The 25,835-nt window shown below is 40.3% G+C and overlaps 1 protein-coding gene across 1 annotated transcript in view; it reads right to left on the minus strand.

Moving 5' to 3' along the window:
• LOC147145895 (phospholipid-transporting ATPase ABCA1-like) overlaps positions 1–25,835 on the minus strand; it is a 36,934-nt gene that overhangs the window by 6,430 nt on the left and 4,669 nt on the right. The window contains exons 3-32 of the mRNA XM_086034519.1: positions 24,861–24,954; positions 22,332–22,473; positions 21,918–22,036; positions 18,395–18,516; positions 16,775–16,966; positions 15,311–15,400; positions 9,761–10,004; positions 9,540–9,679; positions 9,343–9,459; positions 8,079–8,273; positions 5,483–5,691; positions 5,228–5,404; positions 4,930–5,152; positions 4,552–4,773; positions 4,244–4,448; positions 4,017–4,130; positions 3,759–3,933; positions 3,536–3,667; positions 3,280–3,419; positions 3,016–3,153; positions 2,344–2,573; positions 2,189–2,261; positions 1,882–2,084; positions 1,731–1,782; positions 1,539–1,643; positions 1,280–1,428; positions 830–954; positions 592–690; positions 260–449; positions 86–180 (exon numbers count right to left, since the gene is read on the minus strand). Of these exons, the coding sequence (XP_085890645.1) occupies positions 86–180; positions 260–449; positions 592–690; positions 830–954; positions 1,280–1,428; positions 1,539–1,643; positions 1,731–1,782; positions 1,882–2,084; positions 2,189–2,261; positions 2,344–2,573; positions 3,016–3,153; positions 3,280–3,419; positions 3,536–3,667; positions 3,759–3,933; positions 4,017–4,130; positions 4,244–4,448; positions 4,552–4,773; positions 4,930–5,152; positions 5,228–5,404; positions 5,483–5,691; positions 8,079–8,273; positions 9,343–9,459; positions 9,540–9,679; positions 9,761–10,004; positions 15,311–15,400; positions 16,775–16,966; positions 18,395–18,516; positions 21,918–22,036; positions 22,332–22,473; positions 24,861–24,954 (4,511 nt within the window). The remainder of the gene's footprint in view (positions 1–85; positions 181–259; positions 450–591; positions 691–829; positions 955–1,279; positions 1,429–1,538; positions 1,644–1,730; positions 1,783–1,881; positions 2,085–2,188; positions 2,262–2,343; positions 2,574–3,015; positions 3,154–3,279; positions 3,420–3,535; positions 3,668–3,758; positions 3,934–4,016; positions 4,131–4,243; positions 4,449–4,551; positions 4,774–4,929; positions 5,153–5,227; positions 5,405–5,482; positions 5,692–8,078; positions 8,274–9,342; positions 9,460–9,539; positions 9,680–9,760; positions 10,005–15,310; positions 15,401–16,774; positions 16,967–18,394; positions 18,517–21,917; positions 22,037–22,331; positions 22,474–24,860; positions 24,955–25,835) is intronic.

Raw genomic sequence — 25,835 nt, forward strand, 5'->3', positions numbered from 1 at the left:
TCTTGAAAATATTATGTTTGGGTTGACATTCCGTTTAAGAGCCAAATAAAATGGGGAAAATAATTGAAAATGTAACGAGTGTCACCTTTTGCCAATGATCTGAGCGTAGGTCTTCACCAGATAATCGGAGATGTTTCTGCCGGTCAAATTCTGAAGAGTGTCTTTGTCGCCGAGCTTCATCTGAATACAGAGCAGACAAAACGGTTAAGTTACAATTTACAGTGAGCAGCCAACCTGTACATTATCTGGCCTCACTAACCTGTGGAGGTGGAAGGCCCCCTGCGCCAGCTGGACATTCGGGCAGCATCCTTTTGCGCCCCTCGCAGCTGCATTCGCATAATGGTGATGGATTCTTCATGGACCAGTTGCCATTGTCGAACATGTCCTTCACACTTTGAGGTACTTGAGGAATCAACCACTCGGCCTCCACGGAGGCACATGAAGTGTCCCTGCAGCATATGGAGACGCATTCATACACATTCATTTACTAAGTAAAAATAAAATTGTTGGTCAATTAATCTGTGCTCCTAATAATGACTATTTTGTTTATAATTCACAGTATCGATTGTGTTAATACTAGTTATGACTCACGAAATGGATTCTCCATCCATGCAATGTGCTCTAAATTCTGGTTTGTCTGTCAAAGCTCCAAGGAGTTTGTTGGTATGAGCGTCCTCAGGCATGTCATTACTGTAAAGACACACAACATCAGTTGAATTTCATGTGTATGATATTATTCAGTTGAATGTGTGTGATGACAGAATGTGTTTCCAACCAATTATTTTCATATACAGTACTGTATACATAAATAACTGATAGACAAGAATACCTGACAAAGGTAAACTGCTCTCCATACATGCTGGGATGCAGAGCCAGGCTGGGGTACTTTCCAAATGGAGGAACAATTAAGCTGAACACCAGCGCAATACACACAAAAACAGCAGGGAGGACGATCTAGAGAGAAAAAACAGGACTAAAATTTATTCAAAGTAAAACACTGACAGTATAAAATACTGCATTGTAACAGGTGTCTGTATAACAATACGGACACAAGTACGGAGACACACCTCTTAATAATTTAATTAATCACTGATTGGGCTCAACCCCTTAAATCCCTTTACATCTTACCAAGACATTTGGGACAATTATGTGTCGTTAACTTTATGGGAACTGTTTGAAAACACCCAGTTGTAATAGCAAAGGCAAAACCAACAGTCGAGGGATCCCACTACATTCATCCACCTAATCTATTTGTTGATTTAAAAAAGCCTCATCGTACCTGTGCGAAAAAGCCTTTCCTGGAACGTCGAGCATAGAGGAATCTTTTCCAGAGTAGTGCCACAAACTGCTGTCGCTTCAGACTCCAGCCTTTGACCTGGTATGAGCCTTTACCATCACTGCCACTAAGCCAGTCAGTCTCACGGGATTCTGGCAACACACACCAGACACATGAGTTAACATGCAAATATTTATGATCTATTATTACCTTTTTTTTGCATTTCAGGGTGATAAAGACAGTAATTCCAGTGCTGGGTCACCTTCAGAATCGTTGAAATCAAAGTCATCTTCAGTGAAAGGCTTCAAGCAGCTCTGATGGTCTCCAAATGCATGGCGGCGACGTGTCCTCGTAGGCACTACTCCATCTGCGAACATGTCAAGACATGTTTGCCATGTTTTCTTCCACAGCTGTTGAACCTTTTCTAATACAATACGTTGATCGTAAATCTCACCTGAAAGTTCCACAGAATCAACTCCACTGTCCTCAGCCACTTTCAAGAAAATCTAAAAGAGAAGACATGATAAAATATCATCTGAGGTTCATAATCAAGTCATGTAACACAAATCCCCTTTAAGGCTGAACGGCTGACCAGAGCTCCTTACCTCCTCTAGGGTGGTGTCTGATATTCCATAGCTTGATATTCCCAGGTCAGTGAGACGGTCATCAAGCTCATGGAAGAGTTCTACAAAGGCTCCATCTTTAGCTGACTGATAGGGCAGAATATAGGTGAGCTCGTGTCCGAGGTCCTCCACCAGGCGAGCCTCTGAGACATGCTTGAAAATCACGTTGGAGATGAGGGAAACATCTGAAGGCAAGATTAGTGTAAAAGAGAGGTGTTGGTTTTTGGTTCCCTATAAATTATGAATGCATGTTTAATTAGTAAAAACACAGTGCGTTTTTTTTTTTTACCAATGGTGGTGGTTTCACTCTCTGGTTCACTGCCAAGGCCTGCATCTGAACTGCTCTCAGACACATTATCCTCCTAAGTGAATGAAGTTACAGTTAAGTAAAGCAAGACTGAATCATCACAACATTGCAAGTGAGACAACCACACATCCTCCTACCTTCTCAGCTTTCTTGTTGTAGGAGACAGTGCTTGCAGAATTCCTGCAGGACTGAAGTGCTAAGTCGTAGTCCCGCTTGACCAGGGTCAGGTAGTAGCCGGTGCCCAGTTGCGTCTTTAGGAAGAGCGAGGATCCGACACAACATAGCTTGCCATGGGAGATGATGGCGATGCGGTCACCCAGGATGTCGGCCTCATCCATGTGATGGGTGGACAGGATGATGGTGCGGCCTGACAGAGGAATAACACCTTGCTTTACGGTCATATCAACATCGAAATTCTTACCTAATCACATGTAAAACTAACACTTAAGTTTGACTACTACTTATACCTTTTTAAGGTTCTGACATCAACCATAGTGTTTTCATATTTTATTGGTGTGCATTCTATTGATTGTATGGATCTGATCCAGCTTCTTTATTCGGTGAAAAATTAATGGAATATCCAATTTACATGTCGATCATCTCTTGTCAAACCCCATCCAAGCAGGTTATTATTTTTTGAGCAAAAGATCTGATTGTATTTGTTCACTTGGTTCAGGAATAAAGTCTGGACCTTTTCATCAGCTTTTAGCTACATATTGCACAGTATATTCTAGATGGTAGCTGTTCCCTTGTTGATTTTTTAAGTAACAAATGTAAGATCTGCACTCATACTAGCATTTGTCCTTTACCTTGTCTGTATTTAAGAAGCAGGTCCCAGATGCCCCTGCGTGCGTAGGGGTCAACTCCAGCTGTGGGTTCATCCAAGATGACAACTTTGGAGCCCCCGACAAAAGCCAAGGCCACTGACAATTTCCGCTGCATCCCACCTGAATTGCAAGCAATGGGAGAACTGTCATGAACGTTATATCCACCAGCAAGCTGATTCACATGAAACACATTTCTTGTTTACATACTAAAAGATTAAGAAATAGTCAAAATAATACTGAGCTGACCAGAAAGCGTGCTGGTGCGTGATCGTCGCTTATGAGGCAATCCAACATCATTTACGATTTGTTCCATTTCGGCCTTCACAATCTCCTCAGGCAGTCCCTTCAGGCGAGCATAGAACCAGATGTGCTCTTCCACTGTCAGCCTGCATTCACATCAACCAGATCAAAAACCAGTGCCAAGGGAATTTCCAGGAATAGCAAAATGCTTGCTAATAAAATCAACATTTTCCCATGACCGCAATTGACTGTGAATACGTACATGCTGAAAAGCACATTGTGTTGGGGGCAGACGCCCAGATTCTGTCTGATGGTACTAAGCTCCGAGCGAATGTCTTTGCCTAAGATGTAGGCTGTTCCTGAAGTGGGCGGGAACAATCCCGTTAGGATTGACCTAAGAAAAAATAAGCAGGGGCAAATTAGTCAATTGCCACCTCAAATGGGAACATTTGATATTGATACACATGATGTGTGTGTTGCCTTACATTGTTGTGGTCTTGCCAGCTCCATTGTGACCCAGGAAGGAGGTAATCTGTCCTTCATAGAATCTCAAGGAGAGACCATCCACTGCCAGCTTGTTTCCATGACTGTAGACCTTTACCAGATTCTCAATGTAAACACCTGGATCTATGTGACTTGGCTCCTCCTCTATGCACACGGCTGTAAACACAATTAAAACACCATGTTAGCATGGTTTAACATGTTTTAAAAAAAAAAAGAAAAAGTCGGCAGCATATTTTTACCATCAGCGTTGCCTTTCTTGGACAAAGGAGTCGAGATGTTCTTGCTCTGTTTCTCGCCACACCAGTATGTCCTAGTTAACGGGAAATACCAAGGCCTGGGGATTCCATACTGGCCTGTGATGTAAATATTTACATTGACTTTTAGTAAGTTTTCAACACGGTTTCTGATTTACCATATCAGCTGATTTGCATAAAAATAGTCAAACAGCAATTAAGAGGACACTCACCAGGGAACACAGCTTCAATGTACCATGTCATTACTCCATAGAGCACAGCATCAAAGAGCATGAGACAGATGGAGGTGGTCAGGTTGTAACTGTCCTCCTCCAGGGGGCTCGCCAGCAAGTTGGACCACTGGATTCCTACACCTTGCTCCTCAAAGAGGGATAAGTACTCACAGCCAAATCCAAAAGCTACAGGAGACAGCACGCTCTGGAATTAGGATGGAATACACGACGAAGAGTTAATACTTAAGAGAATATGAATTCACGAACAAGGTGTTGTGGAGGGATTATCAAACTCTATAAACACACACCACAACAATTTTTGCTCCATATCCCACGTAGTCTTGCCAGGCAACACACAGCACGTAGGGTAGGTAGAGGGTGAAGTAGATGATCCCACCACAGGCCGCTGCCAAGTTGGCACGAGAGAATAACGTACTGATAAGGAAGCACTGCATGATGGTTACCACGCCGAAAGAGCTCAGGAAAAGGAAGACCACGCCCGAGTCGCTGTAAGGCAGCAAGTTGCCGAGCTGATAGGAGGGAGGGGAAAAAAAAAAGAAGATCATGAACATTTTGTTTAAAGAGTCAAGAGTTTCTTGATATAGATGATCAAAAAAATGTTTTCAAATACGAGTCATTCGTATAGGCTGTTTGGTTTTGGTGTGTATGTGCTTGATGGTACTAACCTTCAACAACATGACCAATAAGCCGGCGCTGATCAGCAGCGGAATCAAACTGCTGATGAACCAGCTGAGCCACAAGATGCCGTTGTTCAGTCCCATGATCCTCATGGTCTCCTTGAGCCGGGCCTCCTTCTCATAGACCACCCCCTTGATGATAATGGCCACCGAGTACATCCATGCCAACGTCATAAAAAGAGGCATTGATCGGCTCATCACCCGCAGAAAACTACAAAAGGAAGTGAGAACCATCACTTATAAATCAGCTTTGTGCATAATTGATTTTCATTGTTGCGTCACTTACATGTCATCTACGTAGCAGGGGTAGGGCATTTGCTGAATGTAGATCCCAGTCTTTTCCTTGGTGCCTGTCACAGCTCGGATGATTCCCTGTTCAATCACATCCTGCAGGTAGGAGAATCCGCCCCAGATGTATCGCAAGTCCTCAAAAGGGTCAGCCCTAGGGCCGGGGTCCCAGTAGCTGCAAAAAACAAACATCAATAAGCTTCTTTATAGCTCGAATAGCATGACAACACAAACATGATAAGACATCTCTTACCCATCCTTGATTTTGTTGGTCCTCTCAACATTATCGATGTCCATGCGGATTTTGTAGTTGACCTTGGGCGGCAGGTCAGAGCTGTTGCTATGGGTGATGTCAGGGAACACAATGCCTGCCCAGAACTTCTGGTTGTCTAGCAGACTCATGGATTTGTTGACCAAGCGCTCCTCGTTTGCTACTGGCTCCAGTTTGTCCAGGTTCACACACTGATTTGGAAAGAGTGAAGGGTGGGTTATCTCAAGTGGACCCACAAATTATAATTGTGATGCTAACTGGTCTACAATGTGCGCTTAACATACTATACATGGGCTTTGAATAGACAGTACATTAGCAAAGCACTAGCTGAGCCTCTTAACTGATTTAAGACGTCTTGAACCTTGTGTCTTTGAGGACAGTGAGTTCAAAACCTGATGAAAAGGCAGCATGAGCACTGCAGGCATAACAGGCTTTGTTTTTATTGTTTGGCCTTGACATAGTTCATGTGAAGAAAAATAGCAAGCATGCATTATGTGAGCTCCTTAGGAGGTGGATCCCACCAAGTAGGTCAGTAGGTCGAAATACTGCTTACAGATGTGCTTGACATTGCCTATGTTATGCTTTACTCATAGAGATCCTTTATTGATTCAACATGTGGAAAATATGTGGATTTATACACACTGACCATTTGACATTTAACTGTATCATGAATGTAAGGAGACCAAAAGATAGTTGTTACGATTTTATTGTGCCGTAATCTGAGCATTCATTCTGAGAAGTCACTAAGGCCCACATTAACCGCTGAACAACCTTCAATAATTTTATCCCTGACACAGATAAACAAGACAAAAAGGCCCTTTTAGTTGGGAAAGAGTGCTGGTTAATGTTTGTTGGGAACATTATGTGATGGCTCTTTGGTTAAGGCTTGGCATGCTGACCCACTGAACACTGAAAGAGATGGTGTCATGAATCGATTGACATAGTGTATTATTGTTTCAAGAGCTTTAAACAATGTTAACGGGATGACCTAAATGGCCAATTAGGAGTCAGCCTATTGCCTTATTGACGTGGGTGTATTAATACGTTTCGGTATGGCATGTTCGGTTCGGTTCACTTGCGTTCGGTTCAGTCCACTTGTTAGCGCGAGTTTACGCACGAGCGCTACTGACTGTTGCACGCGGAGAGGAGGTTAGCGGCACAAAAGAAAGAGCCAGAAAAGAGCCAGAGCTGGAATGTCCCACCGTACACTTCTGGCTTTCCTGTTAAAGTCGCCAATGGGGAAAGGTACGTGGAGGAGTCCCAAAGTTGTGTGCCGACATTGCTACATGAGATTGGCGGCTATGTTGCAGATAGCACGTCTAGCATGCACGGCATCATCCGACTGTGAATGTTTCTTTGACTAGGGAGCAAAAATGTCAAACTTAAATAGCGAGATTTTTTCATATTGTAGAGTCTTCCAGGAACACGCCGTCAGACGTAGTTTAATTATCACGTTTTTATTAATCCAAGTACAATTGCTCGCGCTCTTTCTCCGCTGCTCCACTCGCTTGCCGTACGATGCATTCATGAACCTCAAAAACATAACTCAGCATCACACAAATCCGACCACAACACAGATAACCCAATTCGTTACAATATGCTGTTGAACATTCAAAGATTTCAATGCCTAAAATGTGTATACAATTTCATAAAGACTTTTTAAAGTTACTGTATTTCTTTCATTGTAAAATGAGTTTTAATATAGTTAGCAATAATTGTAACTGTTATTGTATGTATTTTTTTTTCATCACAAAAAGTGCATACATGTACTGTACTTGTCTTTAACTTGAATATTTAGATGTGTCATAGTCATCAGCTGTTGCTGCTGAGTATTTAAATATTTCAGTGACTTAATAATTTACAAAATGAAGAGATCTTTATTGTTAGTGTATTTTTTATTCTCTTGTAATTCCTTAGAATATCACGCGAATCGTTCGCTTTTATTTATTTTTTCAAAAAAATGTGCTATTTACTTGTCATCTATTCAAAATAAACATATTTAAAAAAAAAAAAAAAATTTGTACCGAAAATATACCGAACCGAAGTTTCCAAAAAACAGAACCGAACCGAAATGTGATATAGCGTACCGTTACATCCGTACTTATTGAGTTTCTCCTAGCGCAATGACCTCAATGAGAACTCATTTGTAAAGTAGAGAAAATGGAAAATCTGTGCTTTAGCTAGTTACATATAATACTGTGTGTCTTTTCAGACTGAGGCAGTTAAATTATAACTAAGTATTTTATATATTACACTCTAAAAACAGTTGGGTTGAAACGCAATCTGGTTAAAAAATGGACTTCTTGGGTCAATTTGACCCAAATTTCTGGGTTGTTTATGCAGAAAGTCAATCTACTATGTTTGTTGTTTTTGCAGAAAACAGCCCAAAAATGGTGACAAAACAACCCCAAATAATTGGTCCGTCTTACCCCGCCTTAAAAAAAAAAAACACAAGAAGGTGGGTCAAATTGACCCAATTAGTGGATCAGTCCATTTTTTACCCAAATTGGATTCTTTTTGACCCAAGTCTTTTTAGAGTATATAAGTACTTTTTTGAATGTGCTTTAATCATACCAACCTCCATGAAGCGGGTAATTGTGTGTATGGCCTGGTCAGTTTCATTGAAGACATCCCTCCAGGTGTATGCTGATCCTGCTGTTCTTTGGTCATCAGAAGATTTGGAAAGGAAGTGCGACACATCGGACACCCGCCACTCAGTCCCACTGAGTTGGGTGTTCAAGAAGGTGGCACTGGCGTTATTTTGGAGCAGCGTCTGCATGAAAATTGGTTTGTATATATTTATATATGATTTAATACAGACTGACTTTTGTTTAAATCCCTCAAAAGTATTTTTGTCATCATTCACTGCATTTGGAAGTAAAACAGTAACAGTCAGCATGACTTATGGCTATTTTATTTTAAACGTTGTGCGTTAAAATCAGCTTGACACTTCCACTATATCAAGGCTATACGGACTTTAACAGGATAGACATCAAAAACCACAGTTTCACAAGAATAACTATTCCATGTTATTAAATTAAAATCCTTATTATTTGAATAGAAGTAGTAGACCACTCGCAAATGTACGTACATAATTATACAACTACACTCTCATAGACATTAATTTTATAGCTAAGATTAGGTATTACTCAGTCAAGTGTTACCCATTTTATATCTACAGTATAGATGTAATACACATTTGAATGTATGCATGAAATAAAGAAATCCTGTGTTGTTGACATTGAAATTTTAAACGATTGGTTGTTTTCAAATGTCATTCAAAAATTGGGCACTAAGGGGCAGTGTTGAATCCACAACCTTGATGAAGAAGCCAAGACCAACCATTTTGAGAGTAAGCCATCTGAGACAACATAAATTGAAAAAAAAACCCTTCTTGTAATATTGTAATTTCTGGTTAAGTGGCTGCGCATTTCATTCCCCATTAATCTGCCTTCAATCATATGTACGGGTCATTGTAACTCAAGTAGAATTGTCAGTGTACTACATTTTTTTTTTTTAGAATGATTAGTCAGAAAGTAATGCTTTGAAATGGATTGAGAAATTGAATCTGTACAATAGTCTGATGTTCGTCTCTCGTGTTTACCCAGAAAGTAAACCAGAGCAATGTTCTTTTTCTCCACCTTATTTTCACACAGCCTGAAAATAAACTTGGTTGGGCAAATAGTTAATATGTAACAGTTGCAATATGAGACCATAACAAAGCAGGATAGATTGTCTTTCCTGTAGGGACTTTTGATACCGAATCAAAAGGACCAAACGAAACCGATCACGTCACAAGTATAGAGGAATAATATGTATGCCTGTCAGTGCAGCTCACTCACCCTGACCAAGTCCATTTCTTCACTGTTCTCCATGAAATTCCACACTTTGGGCTTCATCTCATCCCACATCCCACCAAGGTCTCTCAGCAGGCCGAGCTCCTGGAAGGTCTTGTTCACCTGGAGGACAAAACCCACACATGAATCACCATTCAGTATGGAAGAGCTTCAACCAAGGTTCAGGACTTGTAAGTGCATACCTCATGGATTATCCTCTGTGTGGCTGGCGTATCTGGGGTGTACAGGATCTTTCCCATGAGCAGAGGCTTCAGGGCTTTCCAGATCATCCTGGAAATTGGGCTAGACTCCAGTCTCCGCATCATGGTGTTGCAATAAGGAGCTGACAAACAAGCAACAAAACATTTAGAACTAATCATTTAACTAATCATTTCAAACAATAAGAGCACCTTTGGACACTTACTGGAGGTATTGTCATAGGTGGAAAGAGCCTCGTTGTCGCTGTCATTGCCATGGTTTCCAAACAGTGCCTTGTAGTTGTTATCTTCATACCAATTGAGAGACTTGATTTTGAGGCCGCCATCCTCTGGGTGGCCACAGACAATACGTGACACAGCTTGGTACATCTGATTCGGAGAGCCCGTGGCATTGGCAGTGAGATAAAGGATCTCTTTTCGCATATCTTTCCAACTCTTCATACTGGCAAGCTTCAGGGAGAGAGACAACATGTCAGCATAAACAACAGGAAGCATGCTTGGATGAGCTTGGTATGGAGGAACTTAAGAGCCCCTACTATAATTCTATTTCACACCTTGGGGATGAACTAGACCACAAATTGTGAGCCATTAGGCCTTCTTTCAGGTCAGGGATCGACTCACTGGAGATGCAAAGGTCATACGTCCAAATACTCATAAACTATACAAATGTTGATGAGTTAGGGATTACAAATAGATAATAGTCCCCGTTCTAATTCATGTGAAGAAAATCTACTGTTGAAAGGTGTCATATTAGTGTCAATATTTGACCATCAAATATCTTAAAGGCATATTTCCTGTCAACAGAATACAATGTTTTCTCTGTCACCTTCCAGGAACAGAACAAAGTCACCAGAGGCTTTAAAAACACCTTCATGCTTGTTTTTTTCTCACGTCTCATCCACTGTAACACCGGAGAAATCAGATGCCTGTAACCTCGTGTACACACTATCAAGTGTCACAACACTGGCTGGTGTGAATGAGTGTTTATGAGACCCTATTTTGAAGTTACTGATGGTCATGAGCGGCACTATGAATAGTATTCCAGACATGACGCTGTGTGTGCGCGTGTACTGCAAGGGGGGTTCTGTGCGGTGAAGACACTTAGTAGTCAGACAGACGGTGATAAATCTCCAGTCTTATCTGCTGTTCTGTAGTGTGTGAGCTCTGATAACATGGGCAGGCTAGTGCAACACTTACATACTATTGATAATGTTTGAAAGGCTTGTGATCCCAAACAATGTTGTTTTATATAATTGAATAGAATATGATTTTCTGTATGACACATCATTATATCCAGGCCTGTTATAGTTAATGCGGTGTTTAAAAAATGTAAAAAATCAGCACATGCTAGAACATTGTGTCGACAGAAGTTTAAATAAGTCATGCGTAATGTAGGGGAAATATGCTTGCAGATATATTATTTTGTTACCCATTTGTTAACCCATCTTCGTTAGAGGTTCCTGTGATTTGCCAGATATTAAGTCTGTATTATTAATCACCAGGTTTTTCTATAGGGCCCTATTTTCATGCCCAGCGCTACTCTAGCGCAAAGCACGTTCTAGCTGTGCACATGGGTGGAGTTTTCTTTCTTTTGGTATTTCCGTAGACGCATGCAGGTAAAAATGGGCGTTTGCACCGTTAAGGGAGTGAAAACAGCTGGTTTGCTCCCTTTATATTCACCGCAGGGGAGGTGCGCGGTCTATATGGCGTTAGCAGGACGGACTCGCTGGAGTCCATGCAGGAGTACATTTAAGAAGAAATGTGAGAAGATTTCCACTTCTGGATGATATAAAGTTTGCCGCTGTGAAGTGGGCACTTGGAGACCGCCTTCCACCCCCAATTGTGTGTCCGTATGTGACAACTCACCTATAGTTGTGCCGTGGTCGGGGGGATGTTTTAAAAAACATATTAAAGGTGATAATAATAATAATTCTATCAAAGAATTGATTTCTACAATGATTCAGAAGGATTGATGCATGCTGTTGTCAAATCCACCAAAATCGCATTACACCACAACTTAGACCTGCTTTTATGTGGTCTATTGTCTGGTCCACTTTCTGTCACCAAATTGTCAGGTGTGCCGGGGGCATGTAATTGCAAAACACCCTCGGTCCGACCAGAATGCCACAGGTAAACGTTAAACTAACACGAAACACGAAAATGAAGATGTGTCCGTTTTTACGCCGAGTGCACGTGCGCCTGTCTATGAAAGTAGAGCTCATAGTGGTAGGCTATGTTTCGTTGTTGCTTTTTTTGCTTTGTTTCGCAATGCTTCCTATTTATTCTGATTTTGCTGGTCTATATTTTCTTGAAAGTATGCTCACATGCAATTGCCATATTCGTCTGGTCTCCATAATTTCCTTTGGGCAGTATTTAACTAGCTGAGCAGACAGGTTGAGAAACGAGTCATCACAAGTTCTGCTTTAATTGCATCAAGTCACCAACTCGTGAGAGGGAAGGAATTAAGGGGTGGGAGTGTAGGCTTTTTGTGTAACAAAAGAAAATAAGGGGGAAGAGGGTGAAGCTTTTGTGTGTGCAAGTGTGAATTAGAGGTTACTAGAGTTCACAGTATAAAACTTTCGTTTTGAGGAAATGACATAGGTTTGAGCTATCAGGAAAATATGAGCAAATGTTCAAGGAAGAAGAGCAAATCGTCAGAAACAGGGAAGACGCAGGAGTCGCAAGAACAAAGAGAGGTTACTATCGGTCATTCTCATAAAAGGCAAACCACTGCAGGCTCCACAAGTACTGTGCTATTAGACAGACAAATGCTACTTAGCACGTACACATACACTCAAGTACACCCAGACACACACACAAACACCCCAGTACACCCCCACACACACTGTTCTGACATGCATGGTTGTTTCAGAACAAACAGTTTTTTTCATTTCTCGTTGGAATCATTTCAAACTACAGTAGTTGTTAACTCACTGGATGCAGTTCTTATTCTCTTTTTGCTCTCTTTGTCCACAAAACATTCAACAATTATCTCACAAAAGTGAATGTGCACATACATGACACACATTGAAGCAGTTTGTTATCAATGTGGTTACTTTTGATCTGTGCTTCAGTTGCATCAAACCACCACTCTGTCTTAATAATTCAGAAAGGTGTATGTGTGTGTGTGTATGTATGTATGTGTGTGTGATGTTTTATTGGATGCATATCTGTGTGTTTGTGTAGGCGTCGATAGAGGATGCGTGCTACTGCGAGTGTCATCTATGCTACACAGAGAGATGCAGTAGAGAATACTGGGCCAAAATGTGGTCTGGTCTCCATGGGCAGCAATTAAGACAAGTTTTTTTTGTAAGACTGAATAAATGTCATTTCCCCAGAGACACAATGGTTATGTTAGCACGGGTGACCAGGCGAGTCACATGCACGCGCCTTCCCGCACACCTCAGCAGTCTGTTATGCCTCATAATAACCTCCTTTGAGCAGTCTGTCTGGGGTTACTTGAGTTCATTTGCATCATCCAGCTTTAGAAGTCAGTACCTCAATCAGTATCTGTACTTTCTACTCTTTACTTTGCCTCAGTTTCAGAGAAGCAAGATATTCCATATTCGAGGCCTTTTTTAAAATACCGTATTTTCCGGACTGTAAGCCGCGACTTTTTTCCTAGATTTTGAGCCGTGCGGCTTATAGTCCGGTGCGGCTATTCTGTGGATTTTTCTTCCTCCGCTCGGGGCGCTCTAACCGGAATGACATTTGGCTGACGTTACGTTTGTTCTGTTGTTTCTATGTGAAAAGCTATTGTTGATTTAGCATGTCGTGTGTTAGATTGGCTGACTTTATTAACATAAATATGTAGAATGTAGTAGAACAATAGTAGGGTGGAGTCTGGTGGACATTAGCTGACAAACTGGAGCGACAGTCGGCAGTGATATGAAGATAAGTACTGTTAATTTTATCTCGGTTCTGTTCCGTTTTCATCAGCAACGTTGCAGCAGTGTTAAAAGGCACTGTTAGGAAATAATCTGCTTAGGTACATACATGTACATTTACAGTTCATAATCATTCTGTAAATACAGTAAATATAAACGTTTTCAACATAGGTAAGGCTTTTATAAAGGTGCAGCTTTTTAAGTTTTTTTCCAAATGTTCTAAAAATAGAGTGGGTGCAACTTATATATAACGGTGCGGCTTATAGCCCGTAAAATACGATAAGCGTCCATTCTGCAGACGCATCGGATATATTTCTGATTTATATGCAGAGGCCCGGGTGAGAATTGAAAAAAATGCAGGATTTGGAATGCAGTGTGAATGTAGTCTTAAATTGTGCCTCGTGCTAGACTTGCGCTGGGCACGAAAATAGAGCTGAGAGTGTTAGAACTTTTCTCACTTTTGTGAATTTTATGGTGAGGCACTTTTGCCTTACTGTTGTGAAATTCTGGGTTCAAATCTCAGGCCTAAGTAGCTTTTCCCCAGATACGCCGGCTTCCTCCCACATTCCCAAAACATGAATGTAATGTTCATTGAAGACTTTAAATGATCCATAGGCGTGAATGTTTGTTTGTATGTACGTGTCCTGTGGTACAGAAATGGATGGAGGAATTTCATGGTGCATATCATTTTATTCCATTACGATGCTTCTATAACAATATCCAAATTATTTCTTCTTGATAAAGTACTGGACATATTTTGAGAATGCTGCAGTGAGCCAATTTTTAATAATCGCATTTACATATGGAACACACTGTATCACAAATATCTTCTGTTCAGCATAGTTCAGCGATGAGAAGGAAGCGTAATTCATGAAATGACATTTTATAAATATTTTTGGTGTGCTCATACTTCTTTATGGCTTGATAAGCGTCAGGTGAAAAAAAATAAAGTAAAGGTTACATGAGGGCTTCGCTCCATTATGCCAGTCTCATATCTCATGGGCCAACTCAACTAACACTTCACCACGTAATCAGCTTCATACCAAAGACTCCCAACACTCAACATCTCTTACAAAACAAAGATGCTCTTTCATTTCTGTTTCGGCTCAACATGTTTGAACCCCAAACACGGCCAACTTGTACGAAAGTTAGGCAAGAATGTATGAAGTTCTTTGAAACCTTTCCCTTCAATCAACAGTTTACAAATCCTTTCCTTCTAACTCAGTGTCAGGCAAAGAGGAGTATGGACGTAGAAGGATAAATAAATGCTGAAAGTTGCAATGGTCAGTGTGAGAAGAAACACAGTTTGTTGTTCTTACAGAGAATTAGATAGGAAACACACGCACACACAACACACACAGCTGTACCGTAATGCTTTGTCAGCAAAGCAGAGCAGAGGCCTAAGAGGAGGTTTTTGTGTCTGCAAAAGCAAGTAAAACGTCCTATTTTTTTCCTTCATTTGTTATGTTAATGTTCCGCTATAATTTGCTGACTCTGGATTAAAGTTTTACTTTATTAAAATAAGGTAGTTCAATGTTGAGAAATGAATTGTAAACGTGTAACCAAAGTCTGGACAGTGGACACATGTACAGTACATAATAGAGCAGAGGCAGCTCACAACATGTGAGGTTACAGTTTCGCAGCATAAATACTTTCGAGGTCATGTGTGTGTGGGTGGGTGTATGTGTAAGCATGAAATGAGCCCTAACCTGACGGTCACAACTGCTGATTCCTGAAAGTCACTCATTTTGAGAGCATTCAACTAAAGACTGACCTTTGGAAACAAATATTTCATTTGTCTTGTTTCTACAGTGCCTCATGTGTCAATGCGGGGTATGTATGCATTTAATATGAGTGTAGTTCAAGTACCTCCACGGCCAGCTCTCCCAGGCTCTCCAGAAGATAGTCAGTGGCAGCTGAAACTTCCTGAACAACTTTGGGATCTGACTTTACATCCTTCTGTAAAGAGAACATAAATACAATACAATATTTATGCCCAAGTTCATAAAATACAAGAATTAACATTTTTTTGGGACATATTTCCAAGCATTTTGTCCTTTTTTTTTTCACCCAGCAAAATGCATTTTTCGGCCACTATAAATATATATTCTTTGACAACTTCAGTGGGAGGATGTTCCAAAACACACTTTTCATTTCTCTACATGTACAACTAGATTTTTTAAAAATTTATAAGTAATGTTAAGCAGTAAGCCGCATCAAAAATAATTAGTTAATTATAACTAATAAAAAGAATTAGAATTAGAACCTAGTCTTCGGTAGGTAATTATCATCTTGCAAATACATTTTCATGGTGACTATGATTTCATTCTTTACCTCGAAGTTGTGAGGGTTACTTAAAAAAGAAAAAAGAAAAAACTAAATAAAATAAGGTGTCCCCTGCAATATTATAATCAATGTTTTTTTTAATTCATAAAATGACTGTAGCTTTCCACTTGGTGTTTTGATAAATAACAGAACCTAAACCTTGACACATTGTTAGGGGAAAAAAAAAGAAAAACAAGATTATAAAAAGGGGAAGGAAAGAAGGAAGCTGTGAAAGAACAACAGGTCACAGTGTCTTTGGCCTCTCGTGTTCCCGTCTGTCATTCTGCTGAAGCGTGTGTCTGTTCTTGTATGTCACATTCAGCAGTCAGCTGCTAAAATGTCTCACATGCATTCAAGCACGCGTGTTGTAAAACTAACTTGAAAGAAGAGAAAAATGTTGAAACGTTCTAATAGACTTTAACACAGCCTTGTTTTCCCCTCCTTAACAAACATGCAAAGACACCCACACATAGAGTAAACTGTGTCGTTGTTGGACTAAGACAGGAGATGACCACTCTGTTTACTTTGTATTAGGCACTGCAAAATTTGGTTTTGCTTTGACCTAGTTTCATTTCTTGTATTCACACCAGAGAATGACACTAATTCTATCCCATTCTATTCTACTCTATTCATCAAAATTTTGTAAAACTCTCATCCAAAAGAACGTGTTTCAAGTGAATGCTTTCTAGGTTAATCAGTGTTGTTAAAGAACATTGACCATCTCTGTTCCTTTGTAAGATTTCATCATGAAACATCACAATCCTCTTTCAGCAGTACAGAACATTTCATTCACCTCTGATCATCCAACACACGCATGACTCATTTGGCTGTCATGGGTATGGAGGCAAAGGGGGCAGCTTCACTTGGAAAACAAATGTAGGGGAGAGGTAACATTGGTCAGGAAAAGGAGCTGATGTGTTGAAACCAGAAAATACCCAGAGAATTGCACAAGACAGAGATGTGAGGGATAATGGCTGACCTTCGTCTGAGTATAGCACGCACACTTACCCGAATTGGCTTGAGAAAGTCCAAATTGGACAGGAAGTGACTTTGGGCCTTGTTCAGCCAGTCCCTGGAGGACTTACAGATGATTTCTTGCGTCAGACGGGAAACATTGCGATCAGCTATATGCACAAACTCCTCCAGAGGAGTTACGTTGCACAGGTCTCGGAGATGAAAGCCAAACCCTTTTGTAAGAACCTGGGCACGGGAAGAAGAAAGGATACAATATTGATTATTTTCTGTCATTTGATGTTTTTTTTTTTTTTTCATGACTAATCAACAAATTCACTGTATGTGCAAAGTGTCTTATTAAAGGTGTTAAAAACACAGCATTATTTTTCCTTTTAAAGAGATGTAGTTACATATCAACATGGAGTCGCACTCGCTTTTGAATGTTGTTAATTGTTTGTAAATGCTTGTAGCTGTTGTGTCTTTGGTTGTGTGAAGCACATTAAGTTGCCTTGTGTATGAAATGTGTTATATGAATAAAACTGCCTTGCCTTGCCGAAAGTGTCCAAAAATACAGAATGATTATCACACAGCAAACAAAAGGGAAAGAAATGTACCAATGCCATTTTTGGGGGCATGTAATGGCCAATGGTGAAACTTGATGAGAAAGTTCAAGACGAGCTATATAATTGAAATAGTTTCCAGTCCAATGGAGGTAATAACATCTTCAAGCACCAGCTACCCATTGTCAAAGTCAATGTTCATTTCTGGGTATGCTTTTATTTGTTGTAAATTATGCAATTGTGTGTATCACAAACATAGACTTGTCCTCTAGGTGATATTGACCAGCTTGTGTTACCCCATCATACTGCAAACACGAATGTTAACTATCAAAGCTGGTGACTCAAGTGTTTGACGAATTGTCAGGATTTTGCATGAAATGTTAAGCAAAAACAAAGACTCTCTCTCTTGAGCATTGAGCAATGACCTTGCCAGGTTACTGGAAGCTCATGCTCACTGATCAATAGACATCTGGGTAGTGGCAGTGGGTGGAGCGGAGTCACATCGCAGCACTGAGTCTGCACGTGAGGAGTGATGGGGGAAGGGTGGGAGAAAAGGAGCAGTCACATGACTCTTGCCCTCCTCTGCGATGTGATTTTCAGCAGCTGCTGTCGGTGTGTTTGCGCATTGCTGTATGAATTCATGTAAGCTGACGACAGTTGCACAGATACATTAATGCTATGAATGGAAGAGGAGGTGTGTGTGTGTGTCTTTATGTTAAGCCGGCAATGACATCCAAATCAGAAGACATGATAAGGAAAACAGGCAGACAGATGCACAGTGGTCAAGAAGAATAAAAAGGTTAGATTTAATTGTGATTTAGATTTTAATTAAAATGGAGGGAAAAACCATTGCAGAGGGCATCATTTCATGTCCAGTGTCTGCACCCGAGTGTTTTTTTTTTTCTGGTATTAAGGGCTTAACAGTTTCCACTGAGTCAAGGTCAATGGATTTGTGCATGAGCGTTGATGCGCGGGATTTACGATGATCTCCCATACTCCAGACTCCACATACTGTACATCTCGATTAGATTTGAAACTTTAACACATCAACAATTCGCCACTGTTTGGTGATGAGTTTTAACATTTCGAAATAATACACACAATAATATTCTACCTTTTCCAGATTGACATCAGCCTCCACTATCTGCTTTAACGCGTGGCGAGGAAGTGAGGCGTTGTGATGCAAGAAGTGGGAGAGGGTTTCGTTGTCCTTTAAAAAGTCCTTCAGTTTGAAACCTAGACGAGCAAAAACAAAAAGAAGATTAAATTCAGAACCTCTTGGACTAACAACCTCAAATACACAAACACACCTTTTATTCAACATTGCTACATGTTAAGAAACATATATAAGATGGGAAAGTGAAGACCTGATTCCAACAGCAAAACAAAAAACAGTGAATGACTTCAACAGAGGTATAACCGAATTTTCCAATCATTAAACCACATCTACAATTTGGAATCATTGCCTTATGACGACTAGTTTATGAGTAATTCACATTCTGGTAAGGGTGGAAATTGCCTGGAATGTAGCACTCGACAAAATGGATGACTAAAACATTTGGTGCATAAATAAATTCAATTGCTGCTAAATGCTGAATCTGGCTTATCTTATCTTTTTTTTTTCAAAATTAGAAAAGTAACAGTTCTTAAGATGCCAAAAAGAAAATACAACCTCCCTGTTGGAGGTAGTTCGTGATGAATAACATCACAAACTATAACAAACTGCTCTGACAACCTGTTGTGACTTTGCTGAACTGCATGGATGTCAAACAACTTCTCTAAACGGCCTGACTCAGTTCCATAATTACTTCCATGCAAAATCACTTTGGTCTAAGATATGCACTCACTAAAGGTTACTCGTGGCCATTCCACTTTACTCTACATCCTGCCAAACGGTTCCTTCCTCTTTGACGCACACATACACGAAGCAGTTTGCTGCAGCCAAAGTGAACATCCCCAGAGAGGAAATGAAAAACTGTATGGTTCTACAGCTCGGCGTGGGTATTAAATTGTGTACTTGTGTCTATATGAGTTGGCTTAATTCTCAGAGGTGAACCTCCATGGAGTGCTAATAGGCTCTAATCAGTGTCCCAGTAGGAAAGAAAGGCCCCCATTACGGGATAGAGAAAGGGCACAGAGGACACACCAGACTAGATTCTACAGCACAAGCTCATTAAAATGGGAGGTTGTTAAGTCTAAAGAGATGTGTTGATCCATTCGAGATCTTACTTTTTTTTATCTAATCTGTGTGTGTTTCTTGTTTTTGTTTGTGATGCTGGAGGTGGGGAATAATAAGTAAAGCTCTATAACATTGAAGTGGAAGTCAATGCAAACATTTTTTTTTTTCAAGAATATGTTCTATGCAAGCCCACTAGTTGAAACCCGACGCGTCGTTTATTTATATATATCAATTTATTTGGCACATTATTTTTCTTTCCAGACTGCCGCGTCTCGCTCTTATCCCGCTGGCTGTTTTCCTATCTGCAACGCACATGCCCAGTGGTGGTAATCCGGGTGATGTAAGTAGAAGTATTGTGGGTAAAGCAGTGTAAGCCTTACACTTTAAGGGCTAATTCGTGTTGGCAACAGAGTCCGAAAGTTACGGCGCATTTCACCAAATATACTCAGTACAATGCAATCCTGCCTTTCATGGCAGCACGATGGGCATGCCCAATCATTTAAAAAAAAGGAAGCAAGTGATGGCTTATGCCTGATTTCATATCTGACATAGGCACAGTTGTGCCTAGAAGCTTCCCAATGTCATTTTGTTTTCCAATTAATCCCATTTGGAAATCATGCCTGCTGCTCAACTGTTAAAATTCACAATATCAGCTCAACTCCTTTGATCGACGCTTTTATTCTGAAAGTGTCACCATGCACCAAAGATATGTTAACGTTTTTGCACATTACTCAGCAATGCAATGCTTTACGTGTGCGGAAGAGCGCCACACACTGCGCTTTAAGAAATTGTCAGTTGCACAGATAATGCAAGGCTTTCAAATACCCAGAGATGCATTCATCTTGAATCTGTTAACGAAATGGACTTGTAAACAAATAACCGGTAATCCCGTATTACATTAAAGACGGACAAACATTAATATTTACAATTCTTTGCAAACATGATGTTCTACTTTGACTAATGTGTAATAATTGACTTTTTGAGCGTACGCTATGTCTTGCAGGGCTGTTGCATAATAATGTTCTCTAAATCTCGACAAAAAGAACAGATGGTTTGCAAACAACAAATACCCTGACTGTTATGCTTAGTTTTATAATATCTACTCCACATCAGGGTCTCATGTGAAACCTTGCTTAGGCGCATTTATTTAAGGAAACAAACTGAACTGATCACATGAGTATTGGAGTCATATTTCATGAGCAATTTGGTAAAAGTAGAACAGGCTCTTGTTATTTGTTACATATCTTGGTTGTCTTTATTGCTGGGCAGAACGGTGAGTTTGTAAATTGTGAGTGTGAGATCGAATGGTTGTTTGTCGATATGTGCCAAGTGATTGACGGGTGACCATTCCAGAGAGTACCCCATGCATTTGCAGCTCTAACGGGGACAATATAATATAAAAGTATAGAAAATGGAGTGCTAGACGTGTGTGGGATGAAAAGAATTCATGTTTTGGAAAACCCTTCAAGATGTTTCTTCTTTGGCCGTGTAGAAGTGTTTTTGTTTGACTGCAAAGTCAAAACAGGGCTTTCTCTTATTTGAAAGTGTCTGCACCAAGTCTTCCCATTGCAGCTAACAACAAGGCGTTATCTTAGAAACACAACCTTTCTCAGCCGCAAAGGTCATGGCTATGACTGTGGATCTGTTCCTGTCATGGTCGTTCAAAATGTTGCTCTATAAGTCCAAACAAAAAAATTGTGCTTCACGCTTGAGCACTGTGTGACAATTGAGATCTACTGCTTCTGAGTAGGAAGTGCCAACATTCAAGTCGGGACAACTTTGAGATTTGGGTCTTGATAATGCAATAATCAGGCTGTTACATGTGCAAGCCTTTCCTCTATTGGCACGCAATATCAAAGGCAACACCCAGTGGCCTCTGAGAGTCCGGGCCCCCCAGCATGCCCGACCGACACTGATAAGAAACAAGCGAAGAAGACCTCAACTTTCTTGTACAAGTTGCTAACTTTTACAACTCAATTTGTTTTGCATCAGCCATTTTGTTAATTAGCCATATTTGACCAGTATTCAAAAACGTAATTATGGGTTTTTACTTGAAAATGAACTATTTCAAACAGCTGTATGTAAAATGATCAGGATCGTAATCAGGCTTCTCAAGAGCTTGCTGATGAGCTGATCATTTTAACAGGTGTGTTACAGCAGGGAGAGATGGAAAACCTGTAGGACAGGTGCCCTCGAGGACCGGAGTTGGTGGCCCCTGATATAAATCAAGTAAATTAAACAAAATTCACATATTTTCAGATACATGCAGATATCTCAACAAAGATGCTTTATGTTTTACTGAAGCTGGCTCACTAAATGAAATCTGACTGTTGGTAAAGTCGTGTCGGAGTGTTATATTCTCTTTCCTTATTAATACGAATGGAAAAGTGAAGGGGTCCGGTGGTCATTTAGAAAACAAATACAGTGCAAAACAAGCTGATAATCAAAGTGTCCTTACGGGCAGTGTTCTTCTGCATCTTGTGGAGGGCCCTCAGCAGTCCTCGGTAGCCCTCGGAACTCTTATCGTTCTGGGTGTACAGCAGGATTTTCTTGGCGTCAATAAACAGTCGAGAGATTCTGAAAAGGTACAAGGTACACACATAATTCCAGTGAGACAAAATATAGAAACATTCAATCACCAACAATCGGATTACATCCAATGCTAGCGTTATATAAAAATGTCTGCCAACCAACAACAGCCTTGAGCATGTTTACTTCTACACCACTGCAAGCGATCGTACAACCACAAATATGTTAATACCTCACTGACCACTCTTGTACTGGATCTCATTAAGTTGCTGATTAATATTATACCAAAGACAATCATTGAGCTACAGTATGAATGTGGAAGAAAGTCACTTTCATCACTCACATAGAATCATTGAAGTTGCCTACCACCCCAGGACTCTCTCCGGGGGTTGGGCTTCGGAAGCAGGGGTTGTTGGCGTTACAGATGATTCCTTGTACCCAGGGCAGAGTGCCTGCTGAAGGCATGGCTTTGTTTGGGAAATGACCTGAGAATTTATACATAACATGCTATTATTTTTTTGTTGGCACTGTTTCACAATCCAAAAGACAGGCATCTGTAAATATATGCGGCTCAGTGGAAAATTTGTTTAAAATGGCAAGATTAGCTACACCACAATTTAGAACAGGTTTCACCTGGTCTACAGTTTAGTCTACTTTCAGTAACCAACCTGTCAGGTCTGCTGGAAGCATGTAAAAGAGAACCCCCTCTTTTTGCCCAGCGTGGCGGTGCACGGTCTGCCAAATTCCCAAAACAATAAACTAGGCTTGAAACGATTGAAAAAAAAATCAAGCTGTGCCAGTTTTTATGCCCGAGCGCCTGTAAGCTGCCAATAAAAATAGAGCCTTAAATGTTTCTGTAGGGCTAACTACCACTCAAAGGGAGTATTCTATGAAAACGTGTAAATAAACAGATTCAAGACTATTATGTCACACATATGGCCTTGACTTTATTGTTGAAAAGACCCATCACTAACTTTATTTCCAGTGCTGCAATTTAGTGTACAATTTACTCCTAAACTGATAAGCATTGGGGGCATGTTAATTGACTAATTTTTTAACCTGTAACTTTCATTTGCCTTCATTGACTTTGATGTATGTGTCCTGGTATCTTCTCGATTTATGTGCTATATAGATATTATATAATTAATGTACATGAAAAAGCCAATAAAATGTTTTCAGAAAGTATTGGGATGTAGTCTTCATTGTAAAATCAGATCAGTGAAAGAGTCCTGATGCAATTTAATGATTGTATTTCCCTGAAGTCCACATGTCCCAATGTTCCAAGTGTATACAGTGATCCCTCATTCATCGCGATTAATGGGGGGACAGAATCCAGCGCGATAGGTTAAAAAACGTGAAGTAGTGTTGGACTTATTATTATTATTATGATTATTATTTTATATGATATTTATTGTACAGTTTTATTTTGGGGGGATTTGGGCCTCTGTTACACTGTTGCAAATGGTTCCAACACTTCTAAATACTTGTTAAACAATCAATTTAACTTTAAAAATGCAAATAAATGAATAATAAATACCAAGCTGCAGGCTGTGATAAGAATATAGCTTCGACCACGGCAGCTGACGGTCACGTCGGGACGTTCGCTAAAAACTACGTTAAAGTTTTCATTTTCATCATAAAATTGACTTACCTTAACTAGAATGCCATAGTGTAATTTATCCAATCCTGCACTTTAAAACGCTTGTCGTCGTTGTGAAAAGTGAAAGTAAAAACGGCCGCTTCTTCTTCTTCGTTCGCTTTGTTGCCTCCTACTTCATTTAAAAACGAAGAAGCATGGCTACCCGAGAGGGATCATGCATTAACTTTACCTTTGCACAAGAACATCAATAAAGTCCTTTGGATAAAATGCAACACGGGATCGTAGTTAAGGTGAACTGTTTTAAGACAACCTGAGACAAAACTAACAAAAACGTTCACACTTTATTTGGCGACGTCTAAGTCGTCCGTGCCGAGCTGCGTTCACGACATATAAACACAGCTGTTGTACTGTACTATCTGATTTTTATAAAACTTTATTAGAGCAAACACATCATTACAAATACGGAGGAGAAAGTATCCGGCTTGACTGATTAAATCAACGGCACATTTGAATAGTGGACGAGACTAAGCGAGAGGCTGTGATGATGCGCACCCAGACAGCCCACATATAGTACCCATTGGAAAAAGTAAATCCACTTGTGCCTTCGTTGGTCGAGCTCGCGCTGGGAACCAGTCACCGCCTTTTATGAGTGCCTGCGTGTATGTTCAAAGCCTCAGAGTCAACTCATATATTTGAAACAATGCGAACCAAACATCTGCGATGCACCAAGGGCGCGAAAGTTGAAGTGCGAAGTAGCGAGGGATCACTGTATTGACAAATGGAAATCATCATCCCGAGACAACAAAGGAAAACCCGTATATTGATTTTACTACGAAACCATAGGCTAGCTATGTTGGAACCAGAGGCGGAGTCAGAACGTGCCTCATGGGTGGGCCTGAAAAAATCTGGGTGGACCTAAATATTTGTCTCATATGTTCAAATAAAATGACAAACTGAATATCAAGTTCAGATCTTCCTAAGACAACCATAATTATGCCATTCTAAATATCCAATTAAAAAAACATCAAATTAAAAGATAATTTAATAATAATTACAAATTACAATACAAATCATGAATCTCACTGGGTGGGCAGTCTGTCAATCTGGGTGGGCCTGTGCACACCCAGGCCCACCCATAGCTCCGCCCCTGGTTGGAACAATGTTTTTAAACAAAGATGATTCCAACAATATACTTTTTGTAATATATAGTGAACATCTGTTTTATGATTAAAGAAGAATATTGTTCAGTCTTGCAATGGCGGGACAACTTACATTGATGTTGCTCGTATGGTGGATAGTGTATTCGAACTGAGATGAGAATGAAGAAGATGAACAGCGGCCAAATAATCTCAATCAGCAGCTGAATCTAAGAAAGTAAGAAAGACATCGGGGATGAGACAAAATGATCAACCACAACCTCTTAGTGAACATCAAATTCATATGAAATATTTTGCTCTCAGTCCCCGCCTTGCTCAACTAAGACCATTTTAGTGCATACGGAAAGACCAAGTGTATGTGTCTGTGGGGATCGCGTCAGCAGTAAATCCCCAACGTGAGACTGAGTGGTAAAGTATATGGGTTAACAAGTGGCGACAGAGAGACAAGTCTGCCGTGTTTAGAAGACTCTGGGTTTTCTGCCCATCTGTTCCATATGGCTGCTAAGTCTGAACCAGCATGGCAGACAATCAGCAAAAGCTGTGGGAGGGATCAACATTACAGACAGACGCTGTCTCTGAGACTGCACTGTATCTCTTTGTTGAAAACCATTGGGCTGAAAATGAAACAGGCACTGCCGTCACTTCGGGGAAATGTTGCTTCTTGACGGGGGATAAAGAACTATTGTATGCAAATGACACAACTTAATCTAAACAGTGGTCAGCTCTGTGCTTCGGCCCACTGCTGAATGTGATTGAGATAACTTTGAGTGAGTGGACGACAGGCTGCTCAAGATGGTAACTGGATAATTGAGCCGACATGCACTTGTGTCATCACATTGTTCAATGATACTACACTCTAAAAACAACTGGGTTAAAAATAACCCAATAAGGGTAAAAAATGGGCCAATCCACTACTTGGGTCAATTTGACCCAACTTTCATTGTTGTTTTTGCAGAAAATGATCCAATAAATGGATAGTTTTGTACAAAACAACCCTCCAAAATTGGGCTGTTTTGTACAAAAAAAACACAAAGGTGGTTCAAATTGACCCAATAAGTGGATCTGTCCGTTTTTTACCCAAATTGGGTTA

The sequence above is a fragment of the Filicampus tigris genome, chromosome 6 (assembly GCF_054856515.1).
Source record: "Filicampus tigris isolate MCC_2025a chromosome 6, RoL_Ftig_1.0, whole genome shotgun sequence".
NCBI classification, from domain to species: Eukaryota; Metazoa; Chordata; class Actinopteri; order Syngnathiformes; family Syngnathidae; genus Filicampus; species Filicampus tigris.